Source organism: Amphiura filiformis, chromosome 17, assembly GCF_039555335.1.
Source record: "Amphiura filiformis chromosome 17, Afil_fr2py, whole genome shotgun sequence".
Taxonomy (NCBI): Eukaryota; Metazoa; Echinodermata; class Ophiuroidea; order Amphilepidida; family Amphiuridae; genus Amphiura; species Amphiura filiformis.
This window is the reverse complement of record NC_092644.1, coordinates 51,021,120-51,041,928: the sequence shown is the minus strand read 5'-3', so window position 1 is coordinate 51,041,928 and position 20,809 is coordinate 51,021,120. Positions and strand designations below refer to the sequence as shown.

Below are 20,809 nucleotides of genomic sequence, written 5' to 3'. Positions count from 1 at the left end.
CTACGATCACGTGATATAAATTTACTCGGTAAATGTTGAAACACTGGGATATGTGTCGCGAAACTTGTCAAAAAATGTTGCGGATATTCTGCGCCTATCCGTAGTTATGCGAGGATCATAGTGGATTAGCCGGATTTGTTGGTTTCTTATCTGTTGGGCCGTGGAGTTTCAACTCAATCAGTAAATCAATATTGAAGAAATTATTAAATTTCAAACGGGAAGTAAAACACCAGGGCAACTTCTTGCCCTTGGTTTCTACACAGAAGTGTCTATCACTCAGATCAGTGCAGTGCAGTGCATCTGCAAATGCAATGCAAAATGATGCACTGTCTCTGTGACTAGTACATTTTTTTACTTCATTGAAATCAGGTGGATCTGTTGCATATTTTCGGTATCCAGTAGATTCAAGTGATCAATATGGCGACTGATTCAGCTTCAGGATCAGTTTTTCAGCAGGTAAGGAAGATTTATAAGCTGATATTCTGTCGGTCCAACATCCGGGGCCGCATGGCCGGGCTATCTCTCTAGTCTCGGGCCCAAACTGCATGTGGCTCACGGTTTGTTATGAACAACAGAAACTGGCTGTGAAGGAGGCTACATAGCGATGTTGTTGGAGTGACATTCAATTTCGGAAAAAACGACACTCGACCATGGAATTTAATTTTAAGTTTGTCAGTATATAAATTAGGGGTTCATTCATATATTTTCATGACTAAACGGTTGTTTATGCCCGAGGGGCCGCTTGCCAGTATATAAGTTTGTCAGTATATAAATTAGGGGTTCATTCATATATTTTCATGACTAAACGGTTGTTTATGCCCGAGGGGCCGATTCCTATTTCATCAAAATAATAACAAAAAATTACAAGTAACATTATTAAAAAACATGATTTTCCTTCATTTTCCCTACCCGGTGATCGCACATCCGGGATACCGGGCATAAACGCTGTTTATGCCCGGCTCTCGACCAATCACGCGCGCTGTTACATAGCGTGTATGTATGAACGGTAAATCAAGTAAGTTTCTTCCACTCTGAAGACTTAGTAACGGTTGTTTGATTCCACTGACTATTTGCGATCAAAATTTACATAACACCAATGACAGAAATCATCAACAAAAATCGAATCAGGGACTTGTTTTCACTCGACCGTGAGTCGCATCATCAACCGGAAGTGACGTGGCACGGACCGACAGAATTGATAAGCTTGATAAGAATGGCGATTTTTTTTTAGACCATTGAGCTAATTATTAAAAGGTTAAAATTACAAATTTATCAAATTTAACTTTCGCATCAAATTTATTTTGCGTGTTCAATAGGTGATGTATTTTTCTTTTAAAAATTTCCTCATTTCACAAATTCTTTGCCACTTTCCACTCATGTGATCATCTTTATGTGACGGAAGTGATGCTGATTTTATGAGGTATGTTTCTTGCTTTACCGATAATTTTTTTATTGTTTTTTGAGACAAAAACTTCCAATACATTAACCTTGCCTTCAAAGTGTTTGGCAACTGTTTAACTTTTCTTTTTAAGTTTGCTTCCTTGATGCAAAAAAGTACACCTCAATGCAATTTTAGTAATAATAATTTAGTCGCTATATAGTAGGGCCTAAGGGTGGTCTAAAGGAAAAAATTGCCATAAGAATAGATCATCAGAATGAGATTAACTACGGTACTCAAGTATAAGAAAAACATTTTACTACCGGATTATTAAGGTAGCTGCCTCGGATACAACACCCTTGCAGAAAAATAGCTCCTGTGTCAGATCAACCAGGTCTATTCATTTAAATCTTTTTTTAACATAACAAAGTTAAGAAAAGTATTTTCCCCACCTATTTTAAGAGTCTATAAGAATTGTAACAATTCTTATATCTTTATTTTTTGAAAATTCCCTTAATTTTGACGGTTTTTGATTTTTTGTGCCCACTTAGGAAGGAGCTATGGTTACCAAACTTTCAGGGATGGTAAATAAGCGTAATACCTAAATTTTCTCGTCAGTTTTTGTGGATAAAGTGTTTACTTTTTGAAAAAATTATTTTATCCATTTTTATTTTAGGGAATGTTAGAAACACTGTAGCTTAAAATAGAAACACTTAATTGGAAAAAGCTGACGAGAGAATTTAGATATTAATCTTATTTACCATCCCTGAAAGTTTGGTAACCATAGCACCCTTCCCTGTTGGCTAAAAAAATCCTAGAATTTAGGTAATTTAGTGTTTCTAGAAAAATCATAAAAAGTACTAACATTCCTTTTAAATATATACCGGTACTTAAGTAACACTAAGTTAGAAAATAAACTTGGTTTGTATTATTCTGTGATATATTGGCAGCAAAATGAAACTTAAAACTTTTATATACAACTGCTATAAAGGAGAGAAAAATCAGCTTTAATAAAATCTTTGTTTTAAAAAATGTGGCTATTTTGAGAAACCAAAAGCCCTTCCCTGTAGTAATTCAATGGGATTTTGAGATGACAAAAAGTTGCATAAATCAAAAACGCTTTTTTGGAAAAAATTAAAACTTGGCAAGTAAGGTTTTCTCATCAATACACACATCCTATATCATTTTCAAGGAGTTCTGAGCATGACACCGTAGCCGATAAAGCTACCTTAAACTACATGTAGAAAGCATGAAAAATGAATCAAATTAATTGAAATCAAAAATTAGATAAATTTGTTTTTAAGTTATAAAATAGCGCTAGCTTCCAGAGAAGTACCAGTACCGAAGTACGGCATTCTTTTGCTCACTCAGATTGACATGAACGCCATGAGCGGCATTCTGTCAGTTGGCATGCGATAGATTGCTCTTTCCCATTGCTTGCTTTTGCCAAGAGTTGGCTGTTCTATCTCGGACTTGTTGCACTCAATGGGGGAAATCATAAAACATGCCATAAAATGAATACCTCTTGATTTACTCAAGAACTCTAGCTGCACACAATAGTTACGCATTCAATGCTAGGGTACGTTGCTATCGTTTTTCGGTCAGACAGCGTTTACATTTTTTGCAACGGATGTTAGTTATTGTTGTGATTGGCTGTTTACTTCTGAACTTTTATTGCTTTACACTGCCAATGCTTCAGCAAATAATCCAACTTTATTTTGAAATCATTTGATAAATAAGTAAATTAGGTACTCATCAAGTGCTAGAAATATATCGATTCCTATCAGGAATCTTGTGATTTCTGAGTGATAGGAATCGAAATTTTTCTAATTTACTTATTTGGATCTGTTTTGACAACATTTGCTTACCAATATTAAATGTGAAGCTAACGGTGAGTAAATTCATGGCTAGGCTTCTCTAGTGCTGTAATCGATTGTCGTAAGTATCGATAGTCGGAAAATCCATAGACTTCCGACATGTCGAAACACTCAATGTCAGTATCGATACACAAACGACATGGCACACATGCTTAGATTATCTCAAATTGCGGATTTGCAATACCACTTTCGTTTGTTTGATGCATGATCCATGTAGTTTTAGCTGTTAGGCTTCAATACACTTGTTGTTAACTTGTTTCTCGAACTTACTGATAATAAAATTGGTAAACTCAAATCCGTGTTTCAAACTGCGTGAGTATCGATAATAGTATCGACATGTCGGATGTTTGCCTCCCGACATATCGATACCCAGAAAGCTTATCGATTACAGCACTAGGCTTCTCGAGCAACTCTTGAATGAAACAAAATTTCCAAATGTTTGATTTCTTATGAGGGAAATCAACTTTACATTGTATGGTACATAAATAATTATCAAAGCAAGGCAAATTGGTATTTTCTGTGGGCTTTGCTGAGAAAATTGACTTTAAATAAGTAAAAGGCCCTGTACAAATCAATACGGATTTCATTAGTGTGTCAACTTTGACAGACGTGAGAAGTGGGTTACTTGGTTATTTACTTGGTTACTTGGTAGGTAGACTCCTAGTTCCTGAATCCAGACAGAAAAGCCCTCAACTTCTAGAAAGGTAACAATACTTGGTGCAGAAACAATAACTTGTGGAAGTGAGTTCAAATCATTTACCCTCTATTTAAAAAAACCCTGCTTAGCCACTTCCGTCCTCGCCTCCTGTTTGAAAATTTTGTGAGAGTGAGCTCTCAAGCCTTCTCTATGGGGGAGTTGAAAGAACGTATCAGCAGGTACCTTCCCGTCATGTATTTGAAGGTCTCGATTAAGTCACTTTCCTGTCTTCTTACATGTAGTTCTAATGTAGGGAGATGAATTTCCAGAGAACAGAGTCGCAGACACCTCTTCTGCACCTTTTGCCGAGGCGTATTCCAAGATGGGTCTAATAATGGATGTGTATTTATGATTATGAGGACTTTTTCCTCAGTGAAATTACTAAAGCATCTTTTGATCATTCCAATCATCTGATTAGTACACTTAAAAATTCCAATAGATGGAACAACTTGGGTAAAATATAAACCAGGGTTCGGTTTTTGCCGGCAAAACCTGTTTTTACCATTGCCGGTGGCAAAACTGGCAAAACCTGTTTTTGCCTGGTTTAAACCGGCAAAAATGGCAAAAACTGGCAAAAACTCACCTATATACACTCAAATATTACTAAATAACACAGGAAGCTCATAAACAGCAGCACACAACTTTTAATGAATCATTCAACATAATTTCTGTCTCATCAAGTCGAAATGAAAAAGTTTTGAATCTAAAATTTGCCACATTTCGGTTAAATGCATTTGAGCAGGCTCCGATAAATCACCTGTCCGATTGCCCGGGGCAATTGAAAATACTGTCAGGCAAGCTAAATTATCAGGCACCTTGCCCGATCGGGCAATTGCAAAATTATGGTGCAATGACAGCATTATGGCGTACAAATTTTACTTGCATTAATAGTGATGCAGATCGACAAACAAACGGTACAAAATATATTTCTCGACAAGGCAGCAACCTAATTATTAACTAATTTCAACTGTTATTGATCCCAATAATAGTAAGTGATAACAGTGTAATATTTTTAGGCAATTTTAGCTATTACAATACTACAACTTGTTGATGGTTTTCTTTCACAAATATTCGGGCAAGCAAAAGTTGACCTAAGCTTGCCCGATCGGGCAATTAAAAGTTACAAATTTATCGGAGCCTGCATTTGAGCAATGAAAACCCATGCCTTTAATTTTTTTAAATATGTTACTTATAACAGTCGGAGGGCCATCGTGCGCGTCATCCGTTAAAGGTCAAATTATTAACGTACGCGACCTTTGCAAAAATGACTGTCGCACTCTTGGGTATGCTTTTTTACCTTTCCCGCGGAAAGTTTCGATTTTAAATGTATCGTATTATGTGTAGCCAATCATCTTGGGCAATTTACAAATAAGCTTGTATCGTATTGAAAATATCTTCACAATTCTCTACTTGATTCCCATTTTGTCTACTTTGTTGTTAGAATTTGTGATTTTTGCGTTTGCTTTATCTTCATATTTATTTTCATTGCTAAGGACTTCTAACCCGGATATTTTCTGTCTTAACGCTTTAATCATTCTAATTTTTAGCCAGACAAGTAATTTCAACCTTTATCTATCGATTAGTCTTTGTCCCAAATATTGAACTTAAAAATTTAAGTTGTTATAAATATAATGGTTTAAATTGGTTACCCAGATTCGGCCCATGCAGGAAAATTAAGTAAACAACTTCATAACAATACCGCATGACTTGACACCATGAACGAGCACACGCAACTTTGTTGCGCCCAGCGCGCCATTCATCTGCGTTCAGTGAATACACGCCAGTTTAACACTGCTCGCATGAACTTTCTCAATGTTGTTGTCGCATGGCCTACTGAATACTGGTATTTTTCCGCCTTGTAAAATACCCTTTTCTTCCCTGCAGGTTTTTGTCTTAACCAACCAAAAATCTTGATTTTTTAGTATGAGGATAATAAGCCATGTTTCTAATCATATGCAAATTCCTGATTTATGAACTCGCACCAGTTTTAAAATATAGTAGTTTTTGTTACTCTTTTATCTCAATTCATGACAAAAATTTGTGTTTATGTGCCCATATCATATTCCTTGCAAAGCTACGGTATTTTTTGTGAACATATATGGAATGTTGAAAGCCTTTCTTATAGTTATTTATAAAATATATAGCTATTAGGAGTTGTAGAGAGAATTTTGGAAGCTTTTTAAACTGCAACCCAGACCAAGCAAATTTGAATTTTCAGTTGTGTGCGTATTCATAGCGTATAGTTTAATAATAGCGCAAAAGTTGAATGGCCCTCCAACTGATAATTACAAAATCTGGCTTTGTTACACTCAGGAAATGATTTTTGTAACTTAATAATTTGTTTTGAGATGAAAAAACTGAACTATAAATCACTTTTTTAGTTTTTGCCTGGCAAAAATTGTTTTTGCCAAGCGGTTAAAACCGTGGTTAAAACCATGGTTTTTTCCACCTGCGGCAAAAACCTGCGAACCCTGATATAAACATATAGATACACACTTTGTAATATCATAAGAACATCAACAAATGTTTTCGCTAAAAATTGCTATGCAAATTTAGCAAAATAAATTGTAATATTGCATGAATATTGAACAACAGGCAAATTGCCCCATATTGAAATATTTCAGGGATAAAATGGGGACGGCAAAGAGTAAAGTGTCCTTAAAATAACTGAAAAAAAAAAAAAAATTGACAAATGGGGTCATGGGGACGAAAATTTGGTTTTGCCCCCTCACACCAAAATCCTGGCTACATTTGTATGCTTCTGATGAACAATACAAATTTTAACATGTAATAAATTATTGTATTTGTATATGTACTAAGTCTAATTACATGTACATGCAAAATTATAAATTCATGCTTTGATTCTTCACACAGAGTGAACCAAACACACCCATCGCTGGCCTGGCTGGTTTCGGCCATCGTTTCGGCGGTGACTCTCTGGATCTCTCTGATGCCAGCTTCCAATCTAAACTGGAGCAAATGAAAGATGCAATTAAGAAAGACATTCGTAAAGAGCTGAAGATAAAGGAAGGGGCAGAGAACATGAAGAAAGCAACAACGGACAAGAAAAGCCTTGCTAATGTGAATATTATTGTGAAGCAGGCCAATACAAGATTGCATGAGCTTCAACAAGAGTTGAACGAACTAAACGCTCATATTGTAGTCAATACAGAAGGTGTGGCTTCCCAACGTCCTACTAGTTTACGCACATCAACCTCCGGTAAGTTATCATCAGGCATGCTGAACATCGTATGATGAAGCATTACATTTTGTGTATCATATTCCATTCTGATTTCGCTTCACAGTGCGAGAATCAATCTTGAGTTTGCAGAATAAATTTATGGGAATCATTTGATTCTCGCAAATCAACTTCTGTGTAAACTATAAACGCTTATGGAATCAACTTTGATTCACGCAAATCTGTTTATGAGAGTCTTTGTGAGAATCGATTCTCTGATTCACGCCGAAATTCTGACCCTGATTGATTTGTCCAAAAAGAAACCAATCCATACTTGCTAATTAGTTCTTATTCTTCAACCCATACTTGTACTGTTACGGTACATTGGTCCTAATTCATTTAAGTGCCTGGTCGCTTAAAGGGACACATTATATGTACATGTAATGTCTATCCCAAACTACATTATTCCCACACATGTCGTTTTTATTGCACTTTATGTAGAATATGTACTTATTTTACATAGTAATGAACCCCTACAATGAATTTAGCTAATCACTGTATTTTCTTGTCAAGAGAGTCCAGTCTCAAGTTCTCTATACCAGGACATAAGGCATCCCATGCAAATCCAATAGGGTCTCAAAGACGGATTACATCCTTTCAGTTTTCTTCATATTTGTTGACAGAAACAGTGGAAACAAAAAGCCCTTGATTACTATTCGAACAACAAAAGAAAGTTCATGATTTGTCATCATTTAGATACTATGTATTAACAAAATTTTTGTCTTGAAACTGGAGACTGAAAACAATAAATGGTTGTTTTTGGGATCCCGTTTTAGGAGTCCATGCTTTAAGATTCCTTCGCGGCTAACAACAACCTCCGACTCCAAAACCACCACACCCTAATACGTATCACATTAGATTTCATTTTGGGGCATCATCAAGTTTCAAGATTACCCTAGTGCAATCAAGAAAATGGGTCACCTAGAAACTTGATAAACTCGTTCAGACGACTTATCGTCATTGGTCTGCTTTCCAACATTGGCCACATGATTCTCGATACTTTCCTGTTGTACACTGGTTGTTATGAGAAAAGGGTGATCACCTAATCATGATTTAACCTGCAATTTGGATCGAAATGTTTTATTTTGTTTTTGGCAACCCTATACAGAGAAGTATGTCATTGTCACATCGGTATTGGTGAGTGCAGTGATAGCTGTGTGTCTATTGTCCTCTTGCTTGTGATGAGGACACATGGGATATTCATTTGTTATGATTCCTATTTTAATATGCAAAATAATTGTACCAATTTAAAACAGGAATTTGTAAATAAAATTTATATTGAATTTATTACAAGTGGGACACTGGTTAAGGTCTTTGCCTTTGGTGCGAGAGGTCCCGGTTCAATTCCCCGCAGGACAAAAAAAATCGTATCCGCTCTCCCCATCGCTCATCTGGTAAAGGCGGGGCAGATGACCCATGATAAAAGACCTTGTTACAGTCGGTCCTGATCAGGGTAACAGGCCCGATTGTTGGCTACACTTGACTGTCCTGTAAAAATTACCCGGCCAGCTATCTACGGTGATCCCCTTCGTTCACCAGGTCACTTGTGCCTAGCAAGATTCGTCAGCATTATCTCCTAGATTTTAGCTGTTAATGTCTAGATATGCTCGACATTATAAAAAAAATCACCATATTTTATTGTTACTTGCTCACTCCATCGACTTCATGTATCTGTCTGTGGTTGGATGCTGATGATGACTTTCAAAGTTTTCATACAGATCTATCCTACATGTATATGAAGGATAGAACCCCATGAATGTCATCACTCATATTAACCCCAACTCTATAAAATCTTACAAAATCTTAGAAAACCACTGCATCTACATACATTCTACGTGATGCGATGACGCGTTATATGCTCACTGAAACGCTGGCCGGGCCAGCCAAACCCCTGTGGCATGAGGTCGGTGATTGTGTGCCTGCAGCCTGGTACCCGAGGGGTCATAGAGTCGATTCCAGGGGTTACCAAGTGAAATCTTTGTTTATCTTCCCTCCTTTTTTGTTCCTTGTCTGCCTTATTTGGTAAATGTTTGGTTTGAACACACACTAATATAATACCATGCAAATACACATTCAACTTGAACTAGTACCCAATTGTACGGTGTACATTTTGTACATATGTACAAATTATGTAGTACATCAGGAAAAAAAAGGAGATGATATGGACTTGTTTGCAAAGAAAATGAACTCCTGTCCTACAAACAAATCAGATAACATTTACTGACTATTCCAAAACATTTTAATATTTCTGAAGTTAACTGCATTCACATACCACCAGTTATTGTTTTACACTACCATGTTGTGTGGTTGCCATAGTAACACATTAGGGGAGTAAAAGACCACACTGATTGTGCTGTACATGTACATGTACCTACTGTACATGTATAACATGTACATTTAGTCATGTAGGGTTGTTGTCGACAACGCTGACATTAACAACAATATTGTCAACAAAGTAATTTTCCTGATTGTTGACAAGTCATTAAAAATATATAGAGTTAAGCTTAAGATTACCATTATTTACCATGAAAAATAACTTTTACACATGATGTAGGTTTAAAAAAAAAAGTAATATTTTCAAAATCACAAGATGACAATGATACGGTGAATTTAAACTTAATTTTGTAATGTTATTGTTAAGCAAGGATCATATTCCGGTCCCTGCCCTGTGTTAAGTTACTAATTTGATTACGTACCGGTAGTAGATTGACAGTAATATTTTTAGGCCAAGTAAAATAAAATACAAGTTTCTCGTCCCGCCTCCTTTTTGGCCGCCTCATTTTTTTTACTATTTACTATTTTAAAAAAAAAAAAAAAAAAAATTGATTTTTTTTTTTTTTTTTAAATAAGTTTTTAACCCTTCCCCAACTCTAACCCACCCCAAACCTTACTACATGTATACAAACCCACCCAAGCCCAACTAGCCAAACACCCTTGCTCCAACCCCCAAAAGGGAATTAGGGGTAAAATTGATTTCACCCCAAAATCGGACCTATATTTAGCTCTTAAACTTAGTAAATGCATGAATATATTAATAAAGTTTCAATTACTTTATTTAGCCTCATCTCATCAAAATGGCAATTTTTATGGCTAATTATAGGAAGGAGAACTAGAAACCTTTCACATAATTGAAATTAAAAAAATTCTAAAAATACCCAAAAATACATTCAAGTGCAAAGCTTTTTCTTCTGGTAAGAATTTTTTTCTTCGTGCAACAGCTTTTTTCTTGCAGGTTAGAAATGTGATAAACAGGCCCATGCATGCATTTTGTATATATGATGGCCTATTTATCAAATTTCTAACGTGCAATAAAAAAGCTGTTGCATGTAAGAAAAAAATTCTTGCCCAGAAGAAAAAAGCTTTTGCACTCGAATCGAATGTATTTTTTTGGTATTTTGTAGAATTTCAGCGATGAAAATAACAATTTCGATGAATTGAGGCAAAATAAAGTAATTAAAACGTTAACACATTCATGCATTTTAAAACATTAAATATAGGTCCGATTTTCAGGTGAAATCAATTTCTCCCCTAATTCCCTTTTAACACATTCATGCATTTTAAAATTAATATAGGTCCGATTTTCAGGTGAAATCAATTTCTCCCCTAATTCCCTTTTGGGGGTAAAGGGCAAGGGTTTTGGATTAGGTTAAAGGTTAGTTGGGCTTGGGTGGGTGTATATTTGGGGTGGGGTGGGTTAGAGTTTGTGTAAGGGTAGGAAAACATTTTTTTTTAATGTTTAAAATTTTTTTTAAACAATGTTCAGTATCGGATATAAACCAGGAAATTGGGTAGGCCTATATCGAATATACCTATTGTCAAGCTGAACAAATGTACATTTTCACTGTTTCTGAATTTTGAAACATGCTTAGCAAGTGGACTAAAAATGATACAAATCATTTGTTTGGTCATACCAGGGAATTGCATCAGTATACTCAAATAGCACAATATCAGTGATTAACTATACATTGAACAGCCATATTTGGCATGGCAGCCATCTTGGGAAAAAATAGCAAAACATTGAAAAATAGTAAATAGTAAAGCCCTGCCTCCTCCTTTTTTTGAAAAAGTCCGGACGAGAAACTTGTTTCTTTTTTTACTTGGCCTTATGTAAATAAACATAATGTGGTCTCTGAACTAATAATATTTGAACTTTATTGATGTATTGTTTTGTTGACAACTTGTTAATGTCGGATCTTGAGATTTGACAATGGTCAACAATGAAACCTCTACTCTACAACAGGCAACAGCCCTAGTAGTCATATGCATAGATTTAATGCAAGTAGACGTCTTAATTTTGAAAAGAATGTATGTGTGTGTGTGGGGGGGGGGTACATGTAGGCCTAGGTAGTATTGATCATGTTGATTGAACTGAATGAAAGCTGCCAAATCCAACATTGCAAGGAGAGTCAATCTCCCCTAAAGAGTCCCCTTCAGTGGTGCAGCCTTAAAAGCAGACTATACAGATCTTTTAAAATGAGCTGTAATTTGCAATGTAAAATGAAATGTACTCCTATGTTATGCTTCCGTCAATTGCAAGCCCGGCTACCAGGGACCCGGGCACTGTAGACACAATACCCGGGACTGTCACCCTGAAATTACCAGAAAGTATGTACCCGGGACTGTACCCGGGATGTACAATCAGTCGTCCCGGTAGCGGGCCATGAAAATACTTAAATTTTGGATTTGCTGATTAAAAACATTGAAAATTAATACAGCACTTTGAAACCCGGCTGGCATGGGCGGGGACAGTACCGGGGGTTTCACCCACAATTTGTGCCCCGGTACCCAGGGCATAGCGGGGATTATTACAATTGCCTTTGGTAATCTCCCCCGCTACGTCCCCGCTGTGCCCGGGTCCCTGGTAGCCGGGCTTGCAATTGACGGAAGCATTAAGCCTTCAGGAGCTAATTGCATTGTACATGTATGATCAAGCTCTGTCCATGATATAGCTAATTATTATTCATGGAGAATTGAGGCAAAGTATATTAAATCACTGAAAGGCAGATACATACACATGTAATATCTACAAATTACAATGCAGTACATTGTAATCATTCCAAGTAACAAATTAGAATCTGAATTGTAGCTCCGCAATGAATTGAATGAATGTCTGGGGGGAACCGGAAACCAACAACTTCAGAACAAATCGAGCCATCACTGAAAATGGAATATTTATCCGTCAGGTCTGGAAGGCAATTTTACAAAACATGTAAAGTGTGGCACAGCACATGTCAGTGATTAAGGCTATGTAACCATGCCTGAAGCTTAACCAACTACGGTTTAATTAAATGTCACCAATGTTTAAACGTTAAAAACAACTTGCCGACTGAGCTGCCCATGCTAAATAAAATCCAGGCTATGATAATCTGTAGGAAAAATATGCAGGTGCATGGATCAGTTTTGTTGAGATAGAGTTAAAACTAGAGGCAAATGGTGGTCATAGACCACAAACCTAGCTGGGGCGAGTTGGTGTTGTGGAGGTATCTGACCCCTGCAAAATGTTCCAAATATGTTCCCCTGGTCATGAGGTTTGTTGTCACCGAGTTTGAGTCCCGTACTCTTACAGATGTCCAGAAAATGCAATTTTAAGATTTGATCCCAGATGATCTTTGACCTGACCCCTGCAAAATGTTCCAAAAATGTTCCCCTGGTCATCAAGTTTGTTGTCACCAAGTCTAAGCCCGTTACTTTACAGATGTCCAGAAAATACATTTCTAAGATTTGACCTCTGCATGACCTTTGACCTGACCCCTGCAAAATGTTCCCCTGGTCATGAGATTTGTTGTCACTGAGTTTGAGCCCCATACCCCTTACAGATGTCCAGATAATGCAATTGCAAGATTTTATCCCCTTTATGACCTTTGACCCCAATTCTGTGTGCAAGTGATGAGCGCTGGGTAAAGCCGATGCACATGTGTAAGTGACGTCATTGTGCTATGTAATATGTGGCAGAAGAAGCATTTTGAAGGTATTTGGTTATATACCAAAAATGCCCCTTTAATGACCTTTGATCCCAATTCTGTTTGCAACCTATGGGCACTGGATATAGCCGATACATATGTGCAAGTTACGTAATTGTAGGGTGTAACATGTAGGAGGAGAAGCATTTTGAAGTTTGTTGCCAGAAGAAGAAGAAGAAGAAGAAGAAAGAAAGAAGAATCGGATAGCAAAACAGTACCTAGCTCGGGGGGTTGAAAACCCCCCAGCTAGGTAAGTACAATGCTATTGATAAGCTTAAAATTACAAAATTATTAGTTATATAATGTAAATTGATTGAAATTTAATTTGATTTTATTATTGTCAGCTACATGTATGTACATGTGGCTACGGTACATACATTACATTGTATAGTTAGCTAGCATGTTTTGATCTGTGGCTGCATGCAGTATTGGATAAACTGAAAAGCTGATGTACATTGTGATAATTTGTTTGTGTTTTTTTACTAATATAAAATATAGTGCAGGCTGCATTAAGAGCTGTATGGCAGGTTGACATGAAGGAGATGGATTGACCTGATGAAGCATGTCATGTATCCGTGTAATGTTGCTTAGCGGAACATTTCATGGTGATTGCAAAATTTATCAAATTGTCATGTTCGTAATAAGTGTGAATTTGAACTTATGAAACAACCTGCATGAATTCTACAGAGAAAACACTGAACGATTGATGCAATTAGCTAAATTACTTGCCAGTGATTGTACATGTACACTGTTTTGAAAGGCTTGTTTGAATTATCTGCAGGCTGTTCCTATGATTAAACTTTCAATAAATTTTAATGCTAATTCTGAGCGCAAGCAATATAGTTGTAGCTTACTGGAGTGATAGTAAATTCTGCCTTGCTCTCTGCTTTGGAAATTTAAATCTTTTAATTCATAAAAATGCACAAATTTGAAAACGAACAATCCTGAAGTAATTCTTTTGTATGTACAGTACGGTAGAGGACAATGAAGCAACTTTTTTATTTGGGCCTTAAACTGCTACTTGTGATGAAATTGAAGATCTTTAACCAGTGGTGGCACAAGGAATTTTTTCGTGGGCATGAAAACACATTTTGCTCAAAATTACGACAAAATGTGTAAACTTTCATAAGTTTGGGTTTTTAATGGGGGAAAGAGTTCTGATTGGGGGGTTTTCCCCCATTCCCCCTGTGACGCCACCACTGTCTTCAGTACTTGAAGGCCCTTCATACATTTAGGTGAAGTTGTGCAATTTGCAGTGACTGACAACTGCTAAATCCAGTTACCGCTCCCCAGTCCCCATAGACAAAAAGGTTTTTAGCGGTTCTCAGAGACTCAGTACACCGGTCGATCTTACCGCTTCCGATGTTGATTAAGATACTTCTTGCATCGATCCCGAGATGCGGAAAAACCAATAGTCATTTTGTCCCACATAAATGAATAAATAACAAAAACCCCGATCCCCGTGGACTCACCCAAAAGGTGACGCCACACCATATGATCGCCCTTATCCTCCTTGGTCTCCGACTGACACAGACGTGCCTATCGATTGTTCATAGCACTGTGTATCAATTTCTCGACCAAGGCGAGATATACGGTTGTAGTTTCACACCTTAGGTAAAACCAAACCGGTATTGTTCGGCTGAGGATAGTTTTGACGGCATTTTCTGGCTAAAAAGTGACAAAAAATCGATCCAAAACTTAGCTACATATCGTGCCTCCGCTTGTATACGGGACACACGAGCAATTCAAAATGGCCGCCGTTGACGCCATTCTTTTTTGTTTCCCACGTAAAACAACCATTGCAGCCTGTAAGTTACAATAGATGTTTGTACATACACATTGTATTTCATGTACGGTAGGTTATTGTTGCTATGTTAGGGTGATTACTCTATCGTTATGTCTTCATCACCGTCCAATAAAGACGAGTTAATCAGATATTCATATGGTGGGGATTGGTAGGGACCCGTCTGACATTTTAGTAATAAAGTTAGCCAGTCCTTACTTTACCACTAACGTTAGCGACCAGCCTCCGTGCTCAGGTTTGCTTTCTGGGCTTGAGTCGCGTGTTGGGGGTAGTGCCCCCTCCCTTTTCCTCGCTTCGCCTCGCCCTGTCGGGCTTGCCCTTCCCTGGTGACGGAGCGGGACCCACACCCGCTCTGTTTCACCCACAGGAGTGCTCACGATCTTCTAGATGTCTTTCTTTTGCTTAGGACTCTCCGAGTTCCAGCTTGACGATTTGGATAGGCTCCGTCCATCGCCATAAGACGAAGAAGAAATCTACCAAGGGCACTGGTAAGGTCGATACGGTGGATTCTGCTGTGACAGCCCCTATGGGTCATGGCAGGTCTGCTAAGGGGCTCCGGTCCCCGGACAAGCAGGCGGTTCCTTCGGGACTGCTAAGCGCGTCCAAAGGCTCAGCAGCCAGCGAAAGCACTGACTATACGTCGGAGCAAAGTAGCAGGCAGCAGAGCGGTAACCACCAGCGAAAACCCTAGCGGGTTTTGCAGCAGGAGGATACCAGTCGACACGGTAGATTCTGCTGTGACAGCCCCTATGGGTCATGGCAGGTCTGCTTAAGGGGCTCCGGTCCCCGGACAAGCAGGCGGTTCCTTCGGGACTGCTAAGCGCGTCCAAAGGCTCAGCAGCCAGCGAAAGCACTGACTATACGTCCGGAGCAAAGTAGCAGGCAGCAGAGCGGTAACCACCAGCGAAAACCCTAGCGGGTTTGTAGCAGGAGGATACCAGTCCTCTAGCGAAAATCCTCACGGGTTTTTAGCAGGAGGACACCCGCCTGTTGCAGGCATATCTACAGGCTCAAACAGCCACAGTAGTAGCCAGCGACGGGCAGCATGCAAGGGTACCCGGGCTTGCCTGGGTTGAACCCTAGCATGCATGGGTTCAGCAGAGACGATACCGCGGCTAACGCTGTGGGTGTAGTCTTAGCAGAACCAACTGGGGTTGTCACACGGCAGCGTTCCATGGCGGGACCGCCGAGTGATACCCTGGGCCCTAGAATAGCTGCTGGCTGTCCACAGGACTGGCTGGCGATTATTCAGGGGTTGGGCTCGCAGTCTCTCACGGGACAGCGACCCAGGTGCATTCGGTGGCAGCTACAAAGACGAGCTACGGCTTGACTTCAGTGGTAGCCACTATGCACCCGCCCATAGCTGCCGTGAGTGGTCCGCCACACACAGCGACCTTGGGCGAAGCTCTAGAGGGTACAGTAAGTAGCTTGAACAGCCTAGCTGATCAACAACCCACTTATGTCCTCGAGAGCCAGCGGAGCGTGGGTGATCCATTACCGTCAATGGGTCAATTACCCTCTCTTGATCGATCACTGTCAAATCAACAGGGCATAGCTCCATTGATTGACGCTGCCTATTCAGGTGGCGAGGTGATTGATCGGGGGTCTGCACGCCCAGCTACCCGTGGTACTAGGCAAGCTCCCTCTAGCCAAGGGACAGCCGGTATAGCGGGGTACCCATACACACGGCTTGATCCCCTTGCGGGGAACGCGGTGAGGCATGGGTACAGTGGTACACAGCCGGGAGCCCTCACGGGCACCTACGCTAGTACCAGCGCCGGTACCACGCCAGCACACAGCTTGATCCCCAAACAGGGAACGCAGTGTGGCGAGGGTACAGCGGTCCACAGTTGGGAACCCTCACGGGTACCCACGCTGATACCGCACCGGTCCCGCAGCACCCGCCTTCGTCGCCACAGTCTCTGTGGCAACAAGGGGGGAGGCGGTGCTGGTACTGCAGTACCATGGGGTTACCCTGGTGGCGGATCCTTTCAGGGTCAGCTGCCGGCTGGGTATGCCCGTGGTACCCGCCGCAGGGTGTTTCTTCCACGGCCTAGCACCGTGGCAAGTGTCGCCTAGCGATGGCCACGCAGTACCAACATCAGCTGTTGACCAGGCCAGCCGGCATGGAGCTAACCCAGATCTTGATCAGGGTAGGCCCGCATGCTGCTAGCGCTAGGACGACGGCTGCGAGAGCATGCGGACCCAGTGGTGCCATGGCGGATACCTCAGGGTCTTGCGGGAGTACTCCCTCTTCTGCTGGCAGGTAGTCGGCGAGCCACACAGTGGTTATGCCTTCTTACCCGCTTTCAGATGCCCGTCCTCCGGTACCGTCATCATCAGAGCATGGTACGGGTGCTGTGGGCGAGGGAAAGGAGTCGGAAGCTGAGTCCGGTAGTGACATCACTACAGTCTCCTTCCCCGCTGCCCCGCGAGGGGAGCAACAGCACTGATCTTCCTCCGGACACCCCTAAGGGGGAGTCCATGGAGGAGGACCAGGGATCCTTTCAGTAGGATGCTCAGCTGCTGCTTCCTCACAGGGGACGCCTGCACTCTCATTCCCGGCAAACCTCACGGGTAGATATCGTGGGCTGTCGAGCTCAGTAGAGCTATGACGCCAAGTGCTTGCATGCTTCCTCTGCGTAACGCGGAGGACCACGGACCTACCTGAGGGGATCCGAGAGGGACCCAGCTGTCGTCAAGCGTATCACGCTTAGACAACATCTGAGCTCTTCCGCGAGGTGAGCCTATTAGCGGTGCTAACAGCTAGCCTCAACGAGAGCTCCATGGGCCTAGCCCATAGGGTGTCCACTCAGCGCCGGGGGGAGGGGCCTGCCACTCCAATCGCTCAACGCGATGGAAAGGCAGGGTCCTTTTTCTCTTTGGATGCTTCTGCGCTACGGTGGAGGACCGTGCAAAGAGGCTACCAACGGGAGCACTCTGAAGAGGTCGGAAACTGCCCTTACCATGGGTAGGAGCTCCGACTTCAGCAGGCCGTGCACCACCAACAGTACCCGAGCCCACTACCTCTGCAGCACCCATTTCTGGGAGGCGCAAGGGTAGCACAGGAACAGCTGGCAAGCCCCAAGAAGAGCAAGCGCCTTCCAAGGGAAGCTAGGCAGAGCATTCCTGGGGGCTCAGCGGTTTTTCCACAGGGGATCTCCCAGTGGACGACCGCTTATGGCTTTCACCCAGAGGTGGGAAACCATCTCTTTGAGCGCCTGGATATGGTCAGTGGTGAGTGGGGGTTACAGACTGGCAACCCAGTCTCCCCACATTCATCTGCACATTTCAGAGGTCCACAGTAGTACCGTCAGACGGCCCCCAGCGTCGGGCACTACTGACAGGGATCACACAGCTTCTCACGAAGCGGGCGATTGTCCTGGTCTACCCCCGTTCTACGGGTGATCTTGGAGCCATTGGCTCCAAGGAAGACCGGCGACGGAGCCCCATCCGGAACCGCAGGCTGTTGAACACGCTCTTCAGGCCCAAGAGGTTCAGAATGGGGACTCTCGCCGGTGCTAGCCTGCTCCATCAGGGGCATGGGAACAGCATCGCTAGATCTCTCGGACGCCTATCTGCATATGCCAATCGCCTCTCAAGATCGGAGGCATCTGCGCTTCTAGGTACAGGATCAAAATTACCAGTTTTGATACCGCCATCCGCCTGTCCATCTCTCCCAGGGTGTTTAACACTCTTGGTCAGAGCGGTGGCAGCGCATCTGAAGCACAGGGGTGTCAACATCAGTTGCTACCTGGACGTTTGGCTCATATACGGACGCACTCCACTGAAGACTACGGGTCTCATGGGGTTGATAGTCCGTAGGGTGCGGGACCCTGGATTTTTTGATCAGCTCAAAAAAGTCCAGCGTGGTCCCGACGCAGTCACCACTATTTGTAGGGGCCCAGATCACCCTCACGGAGGGGTTCGCGGTGCTCTCACCCGAGCGGGTGATTTAACATGGTGCGGTGTGCCTGACTCTTGGCCGAGTCTCGGGCAAAACCCGCTGTGGCATGGATGAAGGTGGTAGGCCTAATGGCCAGTATGGTAGACCTCGTACTGTACTGCCGCTTCTACGTTAGGCTTACCCAACTACACCTTCTAGCCTGCTTGCAGGCCCAGTCGTCACCAATATCCCTCGCGGTTCCGTTGTCGGAGATCGCGCGAGAGGAACTCTGGTGGTGGACCCATCAGCCCAATTTGACCCAGGGTGTCAGGTTTCCTGCACCCCGGTATGTCACGTAGTGACGACCATAGCGCCAAAACGGGCTGGGGGTCCACATCCACGGAGACTCCGTCTCGGGCCTATGGGGGCCATAGAGACACGAGTTTCACATCAACCTCCCTCGCTTACGAGGAGGTGATCGTGGAATCACATACCGTTGTCCTGACGGATAACACAACCGTGGTAGCCTACCCCAACAGACAAGGGGACTCCGGGCCACCACGATTGAGCCTGCATGCACGACACCTGATAGGGTGGTGCAAGTTCAGGCAGATTACGATGAGAGCGATACACATCGCGGGCGTCACTAGCATCCTCGCGCACAATCTGTCACGAGGAAGGGTGTCGGGACCAGCAGAATGGTCCCTTGCTCCGCAGGTCGCTCAGACGATCTTCAAGGGATGTACCACCCTCGAAAGATCTGGTCGCATCTCATCGCAATCATCCACTGCCGGTGTACTGCTCAAGGGTCACGGACCCCAAGCATTCACCGTGGGCGCTCTGTCCATAGACTGGGGAGGATGACAGCTTATGCAGTCCCTCCGATCTCACTACTCATGAGGGTGGTGGCCAAGATCGGGTGGGAAGACTGCATTGTCATTCTGCTAGCGGCAAGGCCGCTGGCACTCCCAGTACCAGATCTACTCCGGATGCCCGGAGCGGAGGTACCAGTCTATCACTAGAGCACCTGCAGTTAGCTGCATGGCCCTTACCAGGGAACACGCAGCGGAGGGATACTTTTCATCAGAAGCTGTTTTTCTCATCGCCGACTAGACGGAAGTCTACCCTCCGTGACGTATAGCCAGAGTCTGGCTCCATACTACGCTTGGTGCAATGAGACAAATAGCTCTCCGCTAGAGCCTCTGTGCTGCTAGTTCCGGAGTTTCTGACAGAAAAGTTCCAAGCAAGACTTCAGCGGGCCACTGGGGCCAGCTATAAGTCAGCTGTCCTCTCCATTCACCGAGGTTTCGAGACGGGTTTTCTATCATAGCCGATGGTTACCTTATTAGTCTACGCCTCGACGGTATGTTCAACGAGTGTCTACTAAAAGGAAAGTGATCCTCCTAAGGGATCCCAACACAGTCTTAGATTACTTTCGGGTCACCCTTTTGACCTTCCGTCAAAAGCGACGCTTAAATACGTAACTCTCAAGATGGCTTTCCGGTTTGGCGTTGGCTTCGGGACGGCGGTGCTGAGTTGCACACGGTCTCGAGGTTAGCTTCCGTGTTCACAAACACTGGAGCGACACTGTTTCGGCGCTCTGTTCTCGTGACTACTGAACGGCGCGTGCATACCGACATTCGCCCCTCTCCAATCCCCAGGGTTGGGCAAGGTTCGCTGAAGCCAAAGATAGGCTGGGGTGTCCGATAAGGCGCTGCAGCACTATTTCTTCCGAACACAAGCCTTGCGAGGGACTCCCGACCGCATTCATCACCCTTACAGAGCCTTCGGTCCAGCCGCTGTCGCAATGGCTGGTCCGGTGTTGGTGGGGTCCGGGGATCGCGGTTTCGCGTCCCACCCACCCACTCGACACGAGCTATCTCATCATCTTGGGTATACCGCTCGGTTGTCCCTTGAGGAGATCTAGCAGGCGGTGTCCCGAAGCCACCTTCGCCCTTCTCTACGATAC

The 20,809-nt window shown here is 42.6% G+C and overlaps 1 protein-coding gene across 1 annotated transcript in view; it reads left to right on the top strand.

Moving 5' to 3' along the window:
• Positions 1 to 9: 9 nt before the first annotated feature.
• The window catches only part of LOC140137930 (serine/threonine-protein kinase N2-like), a 111,566-nt gene continuing 90,766 nt past the window's right edge, over positions 10 to 20,809 (top strand). Inside the window, 2 exon segments of the mRNA XM_072159735.1 lie at positions 10 to 456; positions 6,827 to 7,172. Of these exon segments, the coding sequence (XP_072015836.1) occupies positions 418 to 456; positions 6,827 to 7,172 (385 nt within the window). The 5' untranslated portion in view covers positions 10 to 417.